Consider the following 21,893-nt stretch of genomic DNA (forward strand, 5'->3'; position numbering starts at 1 on the left):
CAGTTTTGTTTTTTTTTTTTTTTTTGTTGTTGTTGTTTTTTTTTTACCTATAATATGTATTTATTTTGATGAAGAATCTCTATTTTAAGCTCAGGTACATTGTCTTGACTAAGAGCTGTGGTTAACTAAAGTTTTTCAACAGCAGATGCTTCAATATGGAAACATCTGAATTATGTTGACACCTCTTTTGACATGACAAGAAATTGCTTTGTATTTTAGTATTTTTAATGATGTTGCAACAGCTGAGATTGTTGAATTGCCCACTAAGCATTTCTCACATGGCTCTTGTTGTTCCATCTGTTTCTGTGATTGAATTCCTCTGGGAAAGTTAGTTTAGTTTATATGAGCTCAGAGAGGCCATCATGACATTATAGAGGATTATAAGATTACCGCCCCCCCGCTGTCCGTGGTTTAAATCTCCCTGAGGATCACTCACACTTTCTATTTTTCATGTTGGAATACAGAAATAAATTAATTACTTATGGTCTCCATCAAATATTCAGGATAAGATCATGTGTTTGATCTCTTTTAACTTAATCTCCCCCAGTCCATTAAGATCTAAATAAAGTGTATAAACACAGAAAAGGGCTTTATTTGAACTCACTGCTTATTTTGATATCCAAGTAAATTAAGTCTGCTGGGACAAGAGAAGTGACACAATTTTTTTTTTTAATTGGTTTAGCACTACTTCAAAATTATGCTAGTCACCATTTTCTTCAATGTGTTCATTTTTTTTATATGGAGACAAATAAAATATTGCACCTCATTTATATAGTGTTCAATCTGACCAAATAAATTCTGCATAATTATGTGGGGAAAAATGTAAATTCTGGATGGAAAATAAACATGGCAGGTTTAGCTGACCAGGAAAATGCCTGAGTCTCTTGAGAGCAACATGACAGCCATGCAGACAGAGCAAAGGGGGACAGATCCAGATGTTGCACTGGCCTGTGGGGACCAGCCATTGACAGCGGACATACAGTGACTGAATGAATTAGCTCACATTGAATCAGCTGCCCCTATTTTCTCTCAGGCTGTCTTTTGCGTAGGCGTCTGATTATGTGCAGGCCTTCACAAGCTCCAGCAAATTTTCTTCTTCTCAATCAAGGACAAACAGAAATTGGCAGGCTCAAAGCAGGGGTGCTGAGCTGTCTTTACACCAAAATTGTTCTGACGTTGTCACTTGCATTGATTTTTGTCCGGGTTAAAGCTGTAACCATCACCTGGCCAACTAACGTTAATGTGAAAAGACCAGAATTAGTGCAGTACTGTACATTATTAGAATTTCCAATGATCAGAGAGGTTCAGCCTTGCCCTCACCCAGCACTGACATAATCAGATGTAATTTTAGAATGGGTAAGGACACAGACAACTGCCATATATTAATGATACACTGAGAGAGAGTATTTGGTCGTGCAGGTACATCAAGGTGGCTTTGCGACATGCGGCTAATGCTCAGCACACACGCCAGATGGATATTAAATCTCTTGCTGTTATTCAAAAGAGATACTGTCAAAGGAATGATTTCTGCTTCTGCAATTACTTGCATTTTTTACCAGTCCCATTGTAGGTTCCTTTTATCCAAATTCCACTAAGGCTTTTTTTTGTTGTTGTTGTTGTGTCTCATAAAACACCAATGACCGAAGGGCAGGTTTTCATCAGTACAGCTGTATTGTTTGAAAGCTGCTGCTGAAGATATGGTTTACAGTAAGGCAAGTGGAGTCTCAGCAAAAAAATTAATAAATAAATAAATTCAAACTGACTGGTTATGAGAGGAACAAGATGGCCCGACAGCTGCTGAGCAGATGAGAGCCTGTAGTCTAGTAGATGCAAAGAAGTTGCACAGAGCATGAAAGAATGAAAATCAGCATTGCTTGCATATTGAATAGAAATGGAATCAAGGGAGATCTCTAAAAGTGTTTGATATGTTTGAACTGACTTTGAGAAAAATATTTGTGTCCTTGAGGGAGTTGTAATAAGCAATGTGAAAGTTGAACATTTAAATATCAAAAAAAAATTTGAGGAGAATCTAAAGAAGATCAAAATAGATTAAAATACAGCCTGTTGAAAAACAAGGAAAGAAATGTAAAGCATAAAAACTGCAGATTAATTGTGGCATAAAGTGCAAAGAATTGGCTGAAAGCAAGGTGCAAGATCAGGCTTGGGCCATGCTGTGGTCAAGTGGCTTCTTTCATTGCACCTGTTCACCGACACTGTCTAGATCAAAACTTACACGTTGAATGCAAAGATGAAGAAGGTCACAGCAAGACAACACTGGGGTTTTTCAACCAGAGGAGGTCGAAATGCCAGTCGAATGATGCTCTGACACATACTGTTGGCTGAGGAATAGTAGTATATTACTGTATATAGTATATAGTTTAAATCACTTTTTAAAGAGATGAAATCACGGCGTCCTGAGTTTCTTTTCCATGCATAAGTTACTAAATCATGTCCTGAGACAGGAGACTACAACAACTCTACACCTTCGGTGCTTAGCTCTTGCCAGAGTGCCAAGTGTGGTCTGTTGTGGCTCTTAGATTGTGTTAGAGTGTTTCCTTCATTTTCCAAAAGCCCCACATTGTATATCAACCACCAGAAACATCTTTAAACAGGATTGAGGTTCTGTGAGCCTTATTTCATTTTTTCAAAGGTCAGTATGAATCTGAGCTGCCTTCATCTTTTCTTTTTCATCATAATTAATTTTACAATCAAATCAGTTGTGTGGGAACTTAACAAGCGCTTGATGTTGATATGTTAGACCACTCTGTGCCTCTGTGAGGTGCTACAAATTCTTGTATCCTCAAAGTCATTTGAGGGTGAGTCATTCTTACAAAAGAAATTCCCCTAACTTAATTGGGCTTACAGCCATTTGCTGTGATCAGTGCTGTCTGTTTTTCTGACTTCCTGGCTTTAAGTCTTTTCCCTTTTAAGTTTTCTTCATGGGAGTTGTGAGCCAGACGATACCGTCTTTGGCTTTCATGATGAACACAAATTGGCTGTATGTGTTCCTTGTGGAGTTCGGTAATGTAGCCTCTCTGGTTCTCAGATTCCCGAGCCATAGTTCAGCCACAGGCATTACCTTCTATCAATATTCATTTGTGCGAATGAGGCTGTCTAATGATGCTGCCACCAGACCGTCTTAATGAGGCTGTGAGACCTCATGTGTGGTCACATATGAGGGAGATGGAAATAAACACAGCAGGTGTCAACTCATAACTGCTTCATGGACTCAGAAGTGTAATGTAATGTGCCATTACCACACAGTGAGAGAACCTAAACTCACAACCATGTGGGTCAAGATAAGCTTAAATGGGTATTAGAGCCACCCATTAGGTGAAACATCTGGCACATCACACTGCATCTCACAACTGGGTTTAAAGGATTTCACTGAGCGAACATGAGTCATATTCTTTGTTTATTCATTCGCAGCCCTTGAAAGCCAAAGAGAGAAAGAAAAAAACGTGACGGGACTCATATAGACGCTTTATTTTGATGGGGTTGGTTTTTATTTTCAGGCACTTCTTGTCAAAGCCTAAAAAAACGTTCTTTTCTGCTTGGGTGACTAACCGTAAGAGACCGAGGTAACACCTGATGCTTCAGTGATGGGTGGTTGGCAGGGCTGATACTCTTCACCCTTTGAGAATCAGGCTGCAGTGACCTGGGGTCCTTCCATGACTATTCATCCTCCCACCTGCTTTTTCTCATGTCCTCTTCTACACAGCAGATATGCAAGTCACAGTCGGCAAGAGTACAAAATGCTCCACACGCATTATTGTGTCAAATTCATGTCATGCCTAATAATTGTGCCCTGATTTGTTCTGCCGTTACTCCTACTGTCCATATCCTGATTTGTGTGGGCCAACCATAAAGATGGAAAATCTGCAGCACTCATTTTAACCTTGACTTTATTCCTGCTCTAGGTCTAATTCGGTGTTCCCCTCCTCACCTTTATATGGGTCACTTTATATGGGTAGCCTATAGTCCAAAACAGAGGGCACCTGTGTGACTGCTACCTACTTCTACAAGATTTCAATTCAGTTTAGTGTGCAGCTAATCACAATCACGTCACATTTCTGCAAAGACTTCTGAGCCTGCTGTGATAAATCAGGAGCTGATTTCCAAATTGGCCAGGATGCAACAGCCGTCTACAGGTATGAGATCAGTTGTTGGTTTGTTGGTTTGTTTGTTTGTGCATGAGGAAGACACTGGAGAGTGTTTTTCTTTCTTTCAGCTGCGCGCACCGCTGGAGGCAGTCGAGCCGCAGTCCGACGTTTGTTTGGAGGAACTCCGGCTGCTGTGAGTTATCTGTGGAGAGGAGAAGAGAGGGATGAGAGCTGGGCGGGCATGACATGTGAGCCAAGTCTGCACAGATACAACAAATAAGCCAAAGTATGTCTGCGGCAGGGGCGGGCCGACGCTCCCGGGGACCTGACACAGGTGAATGAATACTCCCGTTCGTTTTGGGAATTTGTTTAGATTTTTTTTTTTTTTTAAATACCCGTTTTGTCCCGTTTGTCCACGGCGGGGTTTGGGGGTTGGAGCTTGGAGGGGGAGGGGGAGAGACGGAGGGGCAGCTGCAGCTTCACCCCGCTCTCTGGTGCAGCAGGCAGGGGAAGGGACGGAGGAAGAGCCGCCGCTTCGTCAACTGTCCGAGCAGACGCTGCCGCCGCGCAGACTGATCAGACGACCCCAGAGACAGAGACAGGCCGGGGAGAGGACACTATGTCACAGGAGACGAGGGGAAAAGGTAAGGAGGAGACGTGGCAGCCTGCTTACAGGTAGAAACCTGCTGGACTGTTGGCGCGCTCAGTTTGTCTCAGCCGCATGAATGGAGGCGATCCGGAGGAATGCGTCCGGTCCGGTCCGGTCCGGTCCGCTCCGCTCCTGCAGCCTCACATCCTCACAGCAGTCTGCCAGGAAGCCCGTCTGTCCTCGTTTGTCTCCGAGCCAGGTGTTAGAGCAGAAAACGCGTGTGTGTGCCCCGCCAGGTGCCGTGACTCTGCAGGGTCAAACATGGTAGGGAGCTCCAGACGGACCCAAAGGCCCAGGGTGCTCCCGGGATTGTGCCATCTCAGCCATTAGTGTGTGTGACCCGGACGAAAGTAGACTTACTACGTGAGGGGGAGGCTATTCTTAGTAACAGCTAATAAAAATCTGGATGTGATCTTACAGTCAGGAGAGAGAGAGAGAGAGAAAAGGCTGATATTTCCAGTCAGGTCACAGAATAATAACAGAGCACAAGCTATTCTAGTCTATTTTTAGCATCAGAAAATAGATAATCAACACAAGGTTAAACCAGAAGTGAAAGACTCAATAATAAACAATAACAACAGCAGACATCTTTAATGCAGCTCCCTCCATTGGTAAATTGGGAGTGTGCTCTTTGACACAATATTGACAGGGCTCTGAAGTCGTGACATTTTTGTTGCAGAAAAGATTTATTTTGGCTCATTCAGAGGATTTTTTTTTTTTTTCACAGCTCCAATATGCCACCTGTTTGAATTGTGGTCTTTCGTTTGATATGCATTGCTTTAGGATGTTGTGTGTTTATAGTTAGGATTGCTCATTACCTCTGTTTTCCTTTCTACTTAGCAGTGTTATGAACCCCAATTTGTCTATCACACAGTCTCTATCTCCGTCTTTCTTTGTTTCGGAACTATATTTGTGACAAAGGGCAACACCCTGATGAGCGGCAGCAGGGAGGTTGATTTGTGAACAGAGAGATGTTTCCTCTGTTGGAGACGCTGGCTTTTATTGCCCTGTTGATGAGCCCTTGAGCAAATCACATTATCCCCTCCAGCTTTAGAATTGCATTCTGTATGTGACATTTGTGCTCTGACCTTTTGAGGGTCAGAGTTGGGGCAAATTCCCCTACAGGAATCAATAACATATGAAGTCAGTATTACTATAGTGTGGTCTGGGCTTAAAAACATTGCTGCCTTGGATTCAATAGATTCAAGGTTATGGTGACACACAAAATGGAAACCCTGTAAAACAAAAGGAGAAAATGTGCAAGGATGAGATCAGGACTTTCATTATCCTGTTAACTTGGATTTTCTCAGGCAGTCTCTCTTTACGTTCCCTAAATTTAGAAAATAATTTATTTTCTGTCTCTGCGGGTCCTCATGCTTCATTAGAGCTGTGGCGTGTATCCTGTTTTCACTGAAGTAATTGGTATTATACAAGCTTAACACCTGAATTTCAACAAACTGTGGATGGTCTAGTTGCATTGAACGTAAATGTAGGTGCAAAGGCGGAGAACAAGCTGATTTAAAAAAAAAAAAAACATTTTTTTTTTTTCCATTGTGTCAGTTTTGATCATTTTACTTCAAGGAGATTCACAACGTTATGATGCAATGCTAAAGGACGAGGTACGTGCAAGTCTGGATTGTTACTGTAATTTAAATCCAAGTTTTGAGGATTTGAGCAAAAATGGCACAGTAGGTTCAAGCATGAATCACATGGCAATGGGAGGAAAAGGAGATGCTGCAGCCAGATTGATAGATTGATAGATGGATGTGGATTGATAGTCGACGGACCTCAGGCTGGATTTTAGGAGGAGGGTGACTTATCTGAAGCTTGTATGGCTAGTATGGCGCTTGCTAAACTGGATGTTTTCGTACATGGTTAGTCTGTAACTTAAAACCAGAAGGAAGTAAAGTGGTTTGCACATTGTTTGATTTTGAGTGCTTTTCGTATCAGGTCAGAGGCGACATTTGGTTAAATTGGTTTTAGGAAAACCATTTTGCTGGGTTAATGATTTGTCTTTCTAAGTTTATTTTTAGTGCTGGCTGTAAACATCTGAAAAAACAGATGGCACTGTAAAGTGGATTTGGTCGTGTGTGGGGATACAGGGAGGGAGTTCAGGGCATTAAGGTGGACAAAGATATGAGAGAGGTGATTGGCAGAGAAAGGACCATTCTTGCAATCACCGAGCAGTGTTGACAGCCTTGACATCTGCATATTTGCTCCAGTGGATAATAGACTTTGTTTGTATGGAGGGTGTAGAGAAATTAACTAAGTATTTACCCCTGTTGGGCACCGGTGCTGAGAGAAATGGGGGAATGCCAGTGAGTTGTCAACACTTACTTCTAGTCCGGAGAAGAAGTTTCGCTGGTTCGTTTTGAAGGAGGATTGTGACACAAATGAGAAGAGAAGAGAATGAAAGATGAAGAAAATGTTGCTTCTTACCCTTTAAAGTGTTTAAAAAATGTGTCAGCCTGCATAGTGAAAAAAGTCAGGTGCAATGTCTTAGGCCACTCCGAGTTTGTTGCACTCCACAAATCAAGCAAAGGATCCTATTTTTAGTGTACAATCTCACAAGGCAAATTAGTTTCTCTGAATGCGGGGAAATCCAATTTTTTTGTCGGAGCAGCTGCGCTGGATGTCTTCTTCGGTTAATCTTAATTAAGCCGCACTGAGCGTCACCATAAAATCACTTGCGAATAGAAACCATGCAATGAGGCCTTACATTATCTCAACCTAGCTCTATAAAATCATGTGAACCCTGAAAAGCTCTCGCAGGCCAGTGGCAGATTGATGGCAATGAGCAATATGTGTGAGGTTACTGTTGGTATAGTCATATTTCAGGCAGGCAGTATATCTGTTTTCATCAAATATTACTTGACCTCTGTTCGCGGTATAACTTGGCAAGTACAACATATATAGAAAGCCTGTTCTACAAAGTTCCTCCACTGTGACAGACATTAATGCACGTTGACACTATCTTTGTCATTTTCAATTACAGAAGGGCTGCAGGGGATTCCCCAATTGTTCATCCATTCATTCATGTAAACCCTTTTTCTCATTTGAGTGAAAAATAATCAATATTATTGTCCAGTATGAGGAGACTGTGAAATAACAGACAAATTATATACTTCGTCACTGAGCAGTAACAGTCAGTATTTATGGACTCCCTCAGCCATATAGCTGGTTTTGCCACTTTCAACTACATGGCCCTGTGCCCAGATTCACCAACAGCCTATCAAAACAGAGGAAAGCCCCACTTTTAATCATCCAAATATTGAGAGATGATTTGAGTGGAGTAATAAGGATTTAAGAGTTACCAGCGCTATGCTGAGTAAAGCTACGGCTCTCAAAATAAAGCAGGTGTGATTTAAAGGTAAAGGATTATTAGTAGATCTCTTAATTACATTTTTAAGCCACTCCTATGCACCTAGTGTCAGCAGTTGACGCCTTATAACTGTGGTGATGCCCTAATCCTTCATACAGCACAACCACTGGGTCAATATTTGGGTTTATCCAGTAAAATCCCTCTATATTCTAACAATAACAATATATAATGTGTAATTTATGGGTCCTGTAAAAGGGGAACATTCAAGATAAATAATGACCGCTTTTGGGATCCCATAAATTTAATACCGCAATCATCAGTCATTGTTTCAGTTTGTGAGCAAATGCCTGTAAGATTAATGATATGTTGCCGATGTTTCAACTATAAAATCTCAAGGATATAATCAGCAGCATGTTAGCATGATGCAATTTGCATTTAGTTCAAACTGCTGCTGTACGTGGGGAGCAACAGATGACTCTCACTCTTGTTGAGTCAACACAGTTAGGTCGGTTGGCTGTCAGCCATTTTACTGAGTTACTATTTAAATTTATATTTGCTCCTTCTCAGCTGTACTCTGCTTCTCAATTTGGATTTTTTTTCGTGCTCTCACCTGAAAACATTTGTCTTTTCAATGACCGCTGAGGAGCTGCATGACGGTAGAGGGGTTTATCACTTCTTAATAAGTCCCACAATTTCACCAGCTGTTATGTGAAAATAAACCAGGCTTGTATCAGTGCCACGTCTGTTTCTCTATCCGTCAGTGTACGTCCACCCCACCCACTGTGTTACCTGCCAAGTCTAGCACCTCTGAGAATTTTGTATTCCTCATATTCCGTTACATTGGATGATTCCAACATCTTTTTTCTTTTTCTTTTTTTTAATTTGCTGTCCAAATGAAATGAATGGGTACCCTACATGCTGTTTTGCTGAGCTGAGATTCTACATCAGGCTAAAAATAGAGCTGAAGGATGCTTCTAAACTGACTCCCTCTTTCTCTCTCCTTTCTTCTCTCTCTGAAAACTAACCATTTACCAGTATTTTAGTGTGAGATGTTTATAGTCACATTCTCATTGGGGATAGATTGCTGTTGTCAGTGATTCCCAGAGCCCGGTTCTTATCACTCAATTTAAGGCATTAGAAATACTTGATGACAATGCAACAGTTTGCTGTGTGTTGTGTCGTTGCATTGGCAAACGGTCCCCAGACAGCCTGCTTAACAAGCGGCACCACAGTGTTCTTTGCATTACACAGAGATGTGTGCAAATGCATTCAGCCTGTGACCTCTGCTATTTTATTTGATCACACAAAACAGAGTTAATTTAAATGTAATGGCTGTTTGTCATGGGGAAGCACACTAGGCCTGTGTCTGGAAGCAGCTATCTCCAAAGCACATGGCGGATGACCCGCTGCTGTTTGAGGTCGGTGATGACAGGGATCAGCGCGTGTTTTTGTTGTTTGCCTCAGCTAAAAGTCTTGACGTCACACTGCTGTTTAAATACAGCAGAGAAAGAATCAGCTGTTTTTGCTTTTTACCTTTGGTGAATCACTTAAGATCATGACGTTGCTGTCAGCCCCTTGAAATGGGCTTTTTGAAGGTGCAATCACTCAGCTCTTCAATTCTGGATGATTAGCAAAGACACTTAGTTTAAAATCTACTGCCGTTTTTCAGCAGTAAGCAACAGGAGCAGGTTTGTTACATTTTGGGCTAATTTCCATCGTAAATTGATTGGAAACACCTATTTAACAGGCCCAGTGAATTGTAAATCACTTGAATTGTCAAGCAGCTCTTTTAAAATCTCAGTTGTAGAGCTGGAATCGCTTTCCTTTGTCTTGTATTACAGTAATATATTTAAGGGCCTGAACAATTGTCTGACAGCGTAAATAATTTGGAGGCTTAAAGCTTTTTATTAGCCTTTCAGTATTTTATAGACTGATTGACACAATAATTACAAAATTAATCAGTAATTAAAATATTTCATCTGTAGAGCAAGCTGTGATACAACCTTAGTCCGGATACAAGCGTTTTTTGTTTTTTTTTTCCTCCACCACATGTTTTGTCCAAAATGTTTGGTTCATTGTCATTGTGTTTTGGGCTGTGACTTCACTGTGTTGATTCACCCTTAAAAGCCTGATTTGCCCATTTGACAACATTCGCCAAACCAAAAATAAAGTTAGTGACCAGCCGAGGTTAGTAGAAGCCATAGACGGGGCTCAAAGACAACGACATCGACTGCCACCACCTAGATGTGAAAACAAAACAAAAACAAGTTTTGTTTGCAGCTTGTTACAACTTCCTTAACATAACCAAAAAGTTTCAGTTTCAAAGAGTTGACTGTGCGTGCAGATAGTGAATTCAGTCATCCTCAAGCAGGATAGTTTCTTTGTGGTCACTGTTGCACAGACAGGCCAGGAGGCAGGACAGCTTTAGTGATGATGATTATCACTTAGCCCAAGCAAAGCGGTTCATCAACAGTCAGCGGAGGAACTGATCTGCATAGCTGCACTGCAGATAAGCAATCCAGGAGGATGGTGTCTGGGAGGGGAAACTAACTAGACATCAGTCTGCTATGTATCGCTCACTGGCTGTAGAGACGGATTTTAAGTATGAGGGCTATGAAAAGCTTTTTTTCAGCTCACAGAGGACCAAGTAGACTTCTGTTTGTTGTTTATTTCGTGTGAAAGATGTTTATTGAGGCCAGACAAAAATAGATTCAGCCGACCGTTTGCTTACTCTTTGTTCTATACAGTGTTATCTCTTGGCAGCTCCATGTGATTTCCTTCATCACATGGTCATGTTGGGATGCACAAATGAAAGGCAGAGGCACTTTTCATTTCCTCTCCTTTCTCCAGCTGCACAAGAAATTCATCATTGGATTAACTCTTTGTGTGGCAGATCTTGCTCTCTAACGTTTGGTTTGTCTTGAGGCCCTCGTGCCCTTCATCCCGGGATGACGGCCACTGTTCTCATTGCTTTTGACCTGGTGGCTCTTGCAGGCTGCTGAAGTTCCTTGGTTATTAAATGCTGGTAATTCCGATAACAACGAGAATGGCACTGGTGCAGCCTACAGACCATCTGGCTTGGAGAAAAGTGAGGGCAAGAAGAGCTAAAGCTTCTGGATAAAGAAATTCCTTTAGGGTGAACCAACTGATCAAAAGCCGATTTTCCTCTCCTTCAGAGAGGGATTCCCCCTATGGGGCTGTTCTCTCCACTCTAGGCTCGCTCATTATTCTTAAACCCCAGCACACATTATGGCGACCTCCCTCAGCTGATATTGAAGCAATTTCACCAACAGAGATTGAAATACTTTCATCTTGGATACACATGTGACATTTATTCTGAATTACCCTCATGGCAGGTGGCGGATGGTGGGTGGTGACAATGCTCTGGAAAAGCAACCCTGTTTGTTGAGACTGAGATTGCATGTGAACAGACTGTGAGTCAAAATGGAAATGAAATGGGGAGTGAACAACGTGGACCACTAGAGCTTTTTGATCAGGCTCAACAGTGGTCAATTGTGTAGTTTGTGATAGTAATTAAACAGTTATGTTGTGTTTAAAACGGCATACATGATATTGAAAGGGAATTCCACTCTGATGTGAAATCAGATGTTTTCACACATTTAAACCAAATTTGAGAACCTTTTTCAAATGTCACTGCTTTTTAGAAAGAGTCTGCGAATCTGAGTGATTGCTGATATGGCCCCACGGTAAGCGACACAAATGTTAACAATTACAGAAAGAGACAGGATGTAAACAGTGAGCTCCTGTATCTAAACAAAAAATGCTGTTGAGGAGAGTTGCTGCAATACAATTCAATTACAAGATCATCCCAATTCCCATGAAGGATTGTGTGATTCTGCAGCAAAATTTGGCCAAATTGTCTTCTAATTATGGCAACCAGTTCCAGTATTATTTACTGCTTTGAGGCATCTATTTATGGTGGCATGCTGTTATAAATGAAAGTGTGTCTCATATGTAACTTTTTCTTGCTGTGTTACATTTACAACAAGATGAGGTCAGCATATATGTATGTATGTATGTATCACTGGCAAATCCAAATGAGGACAAAGAGGTGGGGCTTATGTGGAGCGAAGATTTTGCTTCCCGAATTAATGATGGCTGGTATAGTCTCCTGTTAGTGACATTAGCACAGCTGGGTTAATTTGAAAGCTAGGTCTTTTTTCATTCATTCATTCATTCATATTCAACCACTTATCCATTTCCGGGTCGCGGGGAGTCTAATTAACTACTTCATAAACTAATGCACACACCAGCTATTTAACGCTAACAAATAGATAGAATATTGCTCCAGTTTTCTGTGTTTGTCAGTTAACTGCACAGCAAGCCATTTTAACTTTTCAGCCAAGCTGACAACAAGTGGCCTGCTATGACGACCACCAGTCACTCAAAGTGGTAACAACCTTAAGTATGCATAACTATGATTTTTCCAGAATTGAATTTGTCCTTCAGTTGTAGAGAGACTAAATCCAGTACCAGAACACAAAAATAATTATTTCTGTTCTGACCTTTCACTATGCCACTTTCTGATACAAATAAAACTTTGAATATAATTCTTATGCATTCATCCTGGAATGGATGCCCTTTTGCTAAAACCACCTGCAAGATGAATTCAGCTGTAGTTAAATCCAGCTGCTAGATAAACCCCCACTTGGTATGAGAGAGCTGCTGTCCCTTGTGTATATATATATATATAGATAGAGAGAGAGAGAGAGAGAGAGAGAGAGAGAGAGAGAGAGAAAAGTTAATGAAGGCCAGATTGAATTCTGTTTAATTGTTATATATCAGATTAGCCTCCTTGTTGGTTTTACATTTAATTTACTTTTAATATTTAATTTTTTTAGCATTCAATTATTTTGCAAATACTCCAGTTTAACTTAGAAAACATTATCATAAAAGCAAATTTGAAAAACTATACTGTGCACAGCCAGAGCCAGATGTGCAGTCCATGGTTATATGTTATCTTAACTGAGCAGAGGAGGCTTATATATGTGATCGTGGAGATCGAAAAATGAGTTCAGTTCTAAATCTTTCAGGGGCTGCAGTCATGCTACTTCTTATCTCCCTGAGTTATCATCTTGAATAAGTAATTTCAGTCTTCAACAGCTGCCTTTCATTCGAAACTTTCTCTTTATGTTACCGGCCAGCTGGTTAACAGATGTATCCAATTTCCCTTCAATCATATTTATCTGGTGTGCGAATTACTCTGGGAATCAATGGAAAATACCATATAGATGAATAAATTATAGGGTCTGTTCCATGAGAAATCACCTGAGTCAGAGACATTTTCTCACACTCTGAATATCACATCATATGAGTCATGCTGGATGAAAAGTGCTTCGAGCCCTTATTGCGCTATTAATAGTCACTTTGAGAAAAAAACACAATTAGCTTTCTGATATATAAAAGCAGATCCCCACATTTATCTATTTGGAATTTCACAAACTACTTTTCTTAGCATCATCAATGAAAATGTTAAAGCTGTTAAAGGTCCTACACTATGGAACAGTTTACAGGACATCAAGTTTCTGTTTAACACATATCTTTTTCAGTTTGTCTCAACAACATCTGTCTGCCGTGTGTTGTAAGTAGCTTTTCAGTGAGAATCAGAAATTTGATCAGAGCAGCTTTAATATATTAGTTCCTGAAATACAAGAATCCAGCATTTTAAGGAACTAGCTAGACTTAACCATTCATCCAGACCTTTGTTAAAAGTCAAATGTTATACCTGGTAGTGTCGAGTAACTGCTAAATATCTAAGGACCCCCCCCCCATCACACTAAGCAGCAGTGCAGCCATGTGTGTAGCAAAGTGGCAGATAGAGAAGGTATAACCTGTAATTGCAGTGGAGCTGCTCCAGTAGCCTAATAGATGCTGTCAGTCCACTGTTTCAACTGGCTGCATGCCTGCGTGTGAACGTGGCTAGAAGTGGATAATGGAAAGAATGTGATGAAAGAAAGTGCAGATCAATCATGAGTAACCCAGTGTTGTCTCTGTCAGAAGCTTTGTAGATTCTTCCACAGTTTCTCTGAACGGATCCCTACGAAGTTCCAGCAAAAAATGAGCGAGATCAATGAGCACGCAGACACGTATTGTAAAAAACAGTGTCAGATTTTCTCTAAGCCATTGTCTTAAATCAATCGGTTATCCATAGTAATAAAACTTGAATTAACAGATATATTGCTGGTTTGTGGCGTCTGGATCTACCACTTCAATTATTTGACATCATTAAGATCCCCCTTTTGCATTTTTTATTAACTGTAACTTGAAGCCCACATTACCAATAACTAAATCTAAACTAGAACGGTGAACCGAAAATAAGAATGATGAACTGAAAAATATGACTAAATGGCAACAGGAATGTGAACATAGCATCAATCACACAGTGGGTGTAAAATTTAAACTATATAAAATTCAGTAAAATCTTCATGATCCCTGAAAAGATCTGGCTCACAAAGCTGCTAAACTGGTCACTCCTGTGATCCTTCACATTGGCAGAATATTTAAAAGTACTGAAGGTATCCTGCACTATGGCACACTTATTCTGACATGACAGTGCTGTCACTGAGTCGTGAAATACTCAGAGCAGTTTCTTCATTTCTCATGGTCATCCATTGATCAGAGCTTGTAATGGATATTGCTAATAATGAAATATTCTGTACATTGATAATTAGTCATACCTTATGGGCTTGGAGCAACATCCAATTACTCCAACATTGACTTCCTATTAACTGTTTTGTAAGATCAAGGGTAAAACCATAAGACCGAGGTACCTCCATGAAAGAGCACATGCCTTCAGGAACAGGAATGTGAATCAAATTGCTAATTATTAACTGACTGATTGATTGGTCGATGTGACAAATGAGGGACTTTGTCTCCTAAATAAATGGACGGCCAAAGCAATATCAGATCTATTTGGCAAGCTCAGGATGGACTGCCTACATTTGCAGTCCTGTCGGCTCTGTGATCGTAATCTGTAGTTATTTCAAGTGTTCACTCCGTATCTGTGTGGATATAATGTAATCTATGTGCCATGCAGCGAACTACGGCCACCGTTTCCATTACCCAGTGGGGGAAAGCATCGGATGGTGATAGGTGCAGTGGTGTGCGGCCTGAGCCACAAAAGCAATTGGTTAGATTTCCTAAACATTATGAGACATTCTGAGCGCTTTGGTGGCCTCAAGGGGAAATTGAATGCAGTAACATCCAGAGAATATACAGCACATAGGTATTTTGAGATTAGTTGTAGCGCTGCACAAGCTGGAAGGCAAATGGGAATGCAACAAGTCAGATCTCATGATGGAGATAGCTGCTGGGCAGCTGTTTAGGGTGGCTTTTGGATCAGGAGGAGTGATTTTTACTTTTCGCTTCAGCTCCTTTCCTTTTCTGATGCATTTCTCTCCATCCTTTTCACGCTCAGAATGCGCTTTCTGTGTTCATGGGAGCTCTCAACATTGTGGCAGACAGGAACACCTCTTCCCATCCATATGACTTCTCAGCAGGAGTCTCTCAAATAGTCAGACAGCCCCGTGGAATGTGATGGGGAAAATATTCGAAGCATAAATTTTTCATGGTGCAGTCCTACAAATGTGTTTTGTTGTTTAATATCTGAAAAGGTATTTGTCACCTACCTCCTTGTCAGTGTCTTGACAGGGAGGACAGTGGCATTTTCAAACTACAAATTTTACAGCCAAAACAAACTTAATGAAAGCGTTCTTGTCTTTTAACAATACAAGTCAAAATATGTTTGAATAAATGTGGGGGAAAGCATCTAAAATGTTGTTAGAACAAAAGGGAAACCTCACATTTGACATGATTTAACTGTGCTGCAGTAGTAGAAACAACACTGTTTCTTTATTTCCATCTCTTCCACATCAATTGGATTCTGACTTTCTCTAAGTCCATGTAGCTAGGCCACAGTCTGTTAGCAAGGAGTAACCTTCGCATTCATCAAGTGTGTAGCCATCAAGTTATGGTCCCTTTTGCTAAGTTCTAACTTCAAAAGAAGTCAGCATGTTAGGGTGTGCAAGTTAGCACAAGTTAGTTATATGAATAAGGAACTTTTTATTACCAATGCACACTTGTATATATTTAGATTTATATTGTATTTTTCTTTTCTTAGTAGTTCTTGGCTTGACTGGGCCTCAGTTCTTAAATTTCATACTCCCCCTCATGTGCATGCATATGTTGTGAGTATGACCATAAGGCTTCCTTGAATCCTTGAATGAAACTTCCAGAAGTCAGCAGGAGCTGGCAGAAATCGTTGGCTTGAATGAAAAAGCATGTCTGTCAAGCGCTGTGTGAAGTTAAGAACCTAATCTTTTGAATTAATAGACCTGACTCAATTTGAGTCGTAAATCCGCTGCCTGTTGTTGCTGCTGAGCCTAGCTAGTAATATCCAATCGTATTGATGTGCATTGTAAGCATTCTAATCTGACACTTCCTATGCTCATATGTGAAGGTGGATAATCAAATACTGTCTCATTCAGTGAAGGAAGGCTGAAGTTTGTGATGGAGGCTCTCCTCAGACTCCTTGTGTATTTCATGCCGAGTCTGTGTGTAATAACATCTATGCTACCGCCAGGAAATCAGTCTGACACAAAGCATGAGTCATAAAAGAGTTGGGTATATACCACAACCAGGTGCATCAGTTGTGTAAACTCTTATGACTCACTTGCAACCTGACACACAGTTCTTACTAGTTGTATTTACCATTGTTATGGTGAAGATGTTTGTGCATACTTAAGGCTCCTGTTTTCATATGGTCTAATTATTTGGGGATACTGTGAAAGTAATCTTGATGTATTATGCATATTATGTATTGCTTATTTCCCTGATGATGCATCAGAAAGAATTGTGTCATTTTTATATGTTCAACCCGCCAGCCAGCTCTGTAATTGACACAATTTCTCAATTCCTGCTCAGGGATTGTTTATTAGGGATTTCTGTATAGGGTACAAGAGAAATGCTAGTTTAGCCGACAGTGCTGACGCTCACTGATACGAATAAATACTCATCCAAGGACTGAGCTCATCCTCACTGGAGCCTCCACGCTCATTCTGTAATACAGGTCAAGATGCCAGGGTTATAGGCTCTGCAGCGGTTCAGGGATGCCCCAAAAGAACCACCGAGCGTTGCAGAAAGAGCTTCATCCTATCCCTCACTTTGTAGGTATGTGTCAAATGCTGGATGACACTCCTTGCTAGGAAGCTTGAGCTACTCAGCCGTCCATCTATATTTTCTGCTTCATTACAGTGCAACCAATTATGTGGCCAACAGCAATTAAGACATGTTGGCTCAAAGGGCTCCTAGCTTCATCTTAAAGCAGGGAATAATGACTGTATGGTTGCTGTGTCTCTTTAAACCCAGCTCTACGTGGTGGAGGAAATATGTATTTCAAGGCAACATCCGTGGATGGATTTGTTTACAGAGCAGTTGTTTTTCTTCTTCGTTTGACTGGATGTGTGTTGTGAGATTTCTAATGTTTGCATGTAAAATGAAAGGTTTTTACTGAGCGTTTCTCCGTGTTTTCTCCTCCTCCTTGGAAGGGCTTAAATTGCAGGAATGCTTGATATGTGTGAGAAATATAGAAAAAGAAATAAATGGTTTGTTATTAAATAGCAACCTGCTGTGGAAGCGTATTACCAAGCATTTTGGCTCTTTTCACTACATTATCGCTTTAATAAAATATTTCTGATTCTGAGTGAGATTTCCTGATTTCCTGATGTGACAATGTTGGGGAGAGACTGAAAGTACACATGCGTTTCAAGCACAGACTGTGGGGGCAAGTTTCTCACTGAGACCATTTTGAAATTCACGGGGGGTAAGCAGAGCTCAGAAGGTGAGCTGGAGATGGGCGGTACACTGTTTGAACTGCAAAAGTCTTGGCCGGAAGCTGTTCATTATCCCAGGAGGGAAATGTCTCCTCCAGAACATGATGATGAGAACGATGAATAACTGTAATGCTGCAGTTTTGCCATATCCCTGGGTCTTGTATTTCATAGTGAAACATTTGATGACTTAGCATTGCCACTTTATGTCATAGCTGTGATGCGAGGAAAGGTGCAAGAGGATGTGGGAAAATGATTTGACCCTGGGCCGGTGAAGGAACACAAGATTCATTACAGCTGTGTCATCAGAATGCGGCCATGCTGCGAGTAGGAAGCTTATTAAAACTTGTAACTGGCTCAAAAAATGAATGAATAAAACGCAATAAATGATAATCATTTCAAGCCCTCACGCAGTTCAAACAGAAAATGGCAATTGAAAGACACAATATTTTTAATCTCGTTATGCTTTGTTGCTCTGTCAAGTTCAACATTAAGGCCAGTTGCAGAATCTGCTTTTTGGTCTGTTCTGTCTCATTGATTTTCCAGAATTAATTTGCCTTTTGTCATGGCACTGCTCAGAGGAAACACTGTTTGGGTCTTTTCCCCTGCTGTGATACTCAAAAGGTCATTTTTCCCACCTGGGGCATTCGCACTTCGCTTTTCGCTTAGAATGTTGAGAGAAATCAATTGAAAGGCAAAAAGGAAATAACAAAAAACAAAATATACTTAATTTGCTGGTCCAAGTGTTCTCTGATCAATTTTTCAAGACTTTATCTTTTGCCCTTTTGGCCTAAAAGCAAATTTTCTGTCTCATTTTTCTTTTTCTGATTCACAGGTTCATCACGAAAGCACAGCGCCTCTCACTGGTGTCTGCAGAATATCGCACAAGAATCAGTTGACAGTTCCGATGACGAGTTCTTCGACGCCAGAGGTTAGTATTACATTTTAGTTTTATCTGGTCTTGTCGGTTCAATAGCAACGGTGAGAACTTTTTCTTTTTTCGGGTTTTAATCAGATCACCATTTGTGCAGCTCCCTTTCCATTACTTTTACTTCTTCGAAAAAACGTTTCTAGCTGTTGTTGAAGGTAGACTTTGTTTCCAACTTACTGGGAGCAAGACGTTTTTAAGTATAATTTGCAGTTACTTGTTTCACTGGTGCAGATTGTGACTGCTCAAGCAAATTGCAACGAACACAGCAGTAACCACTGTATACTGCATGTATACCGACCTGGATGGAACTTGCTGGACCAGATGACACGTCGGATCAGAGGCGAGAATGAGCTTTAGTCAGCGGTTACAAACGAGCACAAAGAGATTTCTCACTCTCTGGCAGAGATATGGATTGAACAAATGTCCAAACAATACAGAGGAAATTGAAACAAGGTTATTGAAGTGCACAGGCCCACAGCGAGTACTGAGTCAGTACACGTTACACTGAGTTACATTCTGGTAGACGAACTCACTGCGTACAGCGATGGTGTGGACTGATATGTCCACACGTCACTTTTTGATAGCATCTTTTAACTGTATTTCAGTTATTTATTGGACAAAATTGGAGGAGTGGTTGTAATCTCAAAGTTTTCACATGCATCTTTAATGAGACGGAAATGGAAATGGAAATTTGTGTCCAACTGTGATGAGGGTACCACCCAATCTGTGTTCCCACTTTACCATTTCAGGCCATTTCTCTGTTCGGTAATTGGCTTGTTATGTGCTGGCTTGTGCTCCTCAGCCTAAATATATCACATCTCATTTTCCCATCTTCCCCTGATGCACAGTTGGGGAAGGACTGCGGCAGGCCAGTGTTTTTAAGGTTGTGCAAAACCTTGGATTAGCCTGTCAAACTACATGAAAGATTGTTCCAACCCTCAAGAAGGAACAGCAGCGCAAGCTGAAAAGCAAGAAAGCAAGTTTAATTTTGTCAAAAAAAAACAAAAAACAAACAAACAAACAAGCCCCCCCCCCAAAAAAAAAAAAAAAAAAACACACAAAAAACAACCACATTAACCAAAGAGATCAGACAGGCTTTTGAAGGCTGATTTTTCCTTGTGGTTGTTCCGTGACTTTATTGTCAAGCTCAGGGGGAAAGCAGAGCCGTGCCCTGTAGAAAAGGAAACACAGGAAGTTATTCCAAACACATGCTCAGTATGCAGGATGTCTGCCTTAAAAGGGAAACCAGAGAAAGTTCATCAAAGGTTCTTGAAATTATGGCCCACTATAGTCCCTAACTGCAAGACCACGGCTCTCCAGCTCAGTTGTGTATAATCTGTTTGGATGTTGGAAACATTGGGCCAATGCAAATATCTTGATTACATTCATTTCTTTGACTGCTTTGGTCCACAGTCCACATCCAAGTTTCACAATCATGTTTGTATCAGATACGAAATAAGTACACTTGACATTATTTGTATCAAACATAATGAGCTTAGGTTCTTGGCTTTCAAAATGCAAATGTTGAAAGAAGCAGCTGTAGGAGAGCTTTTCCTGGGGAAAATGTGTTGGGATTGAAGTAAGAAACTGTTGAATGACATGGCTCGAATGGAAAATGTGGGAAGATGAATACAAAGTGCAGAAAGCATTATACACGGACTTTTGGTTCTTAAAAGTTTGCCATAAACTTTACATTGTCAGTAGTTAACCTAACAGAAACTGGTCGATTTCACAAACAAGTTATTTAGTGTCACACAGTTGCACCTGACTCTGAGAAGAAAGGTGTCAAACGTGATTGGCACTGTGAAGCAAGGAAGCAGATGTTACATTAATCCACATCTGTTTGTGTTGTTTCTGAGAACTGAGATTGAAGTTCACTTTCCATCAGCTGATCTGATCTGAATGGGTTCAGAGGCAACACAGCTGTTGGCTTCTTAGTTTGATGGTTTCATCCGTGCTGATCAGCCACTCAGACATCCACACAGCTGCCCCCAGAAAAACCCCAGACGTGCAGCCGCACGCACACACACACACACACACACACACACACACACACACACCATACTGTCACACTGACGCACAGCCGCTTTGAGCTGGCCTGCAGTAACAATAGAAAAAAAGCTGAACACATATTGCCGTCAGAGGAGAGAGTCTCGGGCCAAAATGCAGGAACACATACAGACAGAAGTAATGATATTGACTGGCTCCATGACCCATCCACCTACAGAGTCACCACCACTCTGTGAAGTATAAAATGTTCAACAAAATGTTCCAACAGTGGCAGGTAAAGCTCCAGTTTATTCGAATCCAAAGCCAGAAGCTCTCAATTGTGAAAGAACAGAGATAAAAAGATATTTAAAGCTCACATTAAAAGAAGTGAAGCAAAATCCAAAGTGTTTTTCTTAGGAAAAGGTTAAGAATTCTACTCTGGCAGTTTGTTCAGGGAATGTTCTTTTTTGCTGTTGAATTGTTTGAAGCTTTGTGTGTGTGAAGCCACCACATGTGAAAACATGTTGGTGCCTCTCGTGTTTTTTCTTTGAACATGGCAGTGGAGAAAGCTTTTTAACAGCTTACCACAAAGAGAGCCATTCATTTATTTCCTTTAATATTAGTACTCTGCAAGAGGATTGAATAGTTTTTGCATGTCTCGATATTTCAGGGGTTTGTTTACATTTTATGAATTCACTTCTTTATATCTCTTTACTCTCTGAAAGACCTCTGTTAATCGAGGATGTCAAATATCAGCTAACAAGATGAAACAGTCCTCCAACCACAGAAATCTGGCTGTGGTTTTTGGAGTGTCACCTTTGTGTCTGTGAGATTTGAGGACAATATTGTGAAGTTTTAGTGTGTCAATGACATGACATTCATTCATTCATCTTCTCTTGCTTATCCGTTTCCTATCGGAGCTCACATTGGGTGAGGGCGGGGTACACCCTGGACAGGCCGCCAGTCCATCACAGGGCCAATTTACAGTCACCAATTAACCCAAACATGATGTCTGGATGGTGGGAGGAAATCCACGCAGGCACGGAAAGGC

At 40.8% G+C, this 21,893-nt stretch overlaps 1 protein-coding gene across 4 annotated transcripts in view; it reads left to right on the plus strand.

Moving 5' to 3' along the window:
• Positions 1 to 4,630: 4,630 nt before the first annotated feature.
• pitpnm3 (PITPNM family member 3) overlaps positions 4,631 to 21,893 on the plus strand; it is a 67,191-nt gene continuing 49,928 nt past the window's right edge. For all 4 annotated transcript variants that reach the window (XR_003841398.1, XR_003841399.1, XM_029517160.1 and 1 more), the window contains exons 1-2: positions 4,631 to 4,747; positions 18,758 to 18,853. Coding sequence is in view for 2 of the 4 variants with exons in the window: in XM_029517160.1 (XP_029373020.1) it covers positions 4,723 to 4,747; positions 18,758 to 18,853 (121 nt within the window). In the remaining 2 variants the exon portion in view is untranslated. The remainder of the gene's footprint in view (positions 4,748 to 18,757; positions 18,854 to 21,893) is intronic.

This window comes from Echeneis naucrates, chromosome 13, assembly GCF_900963305.1.
Source record: "Echeneis naucrates chromosome 13, fEcheNa1.1, whole genome shotgun sequence".
Classification (NCBI taxonomy): Eukaryota; Metazoa; Chordata; class Actinopteri; order Carangiformes; family Echeneidae; genus Echeneis; species Echeneis naucrates.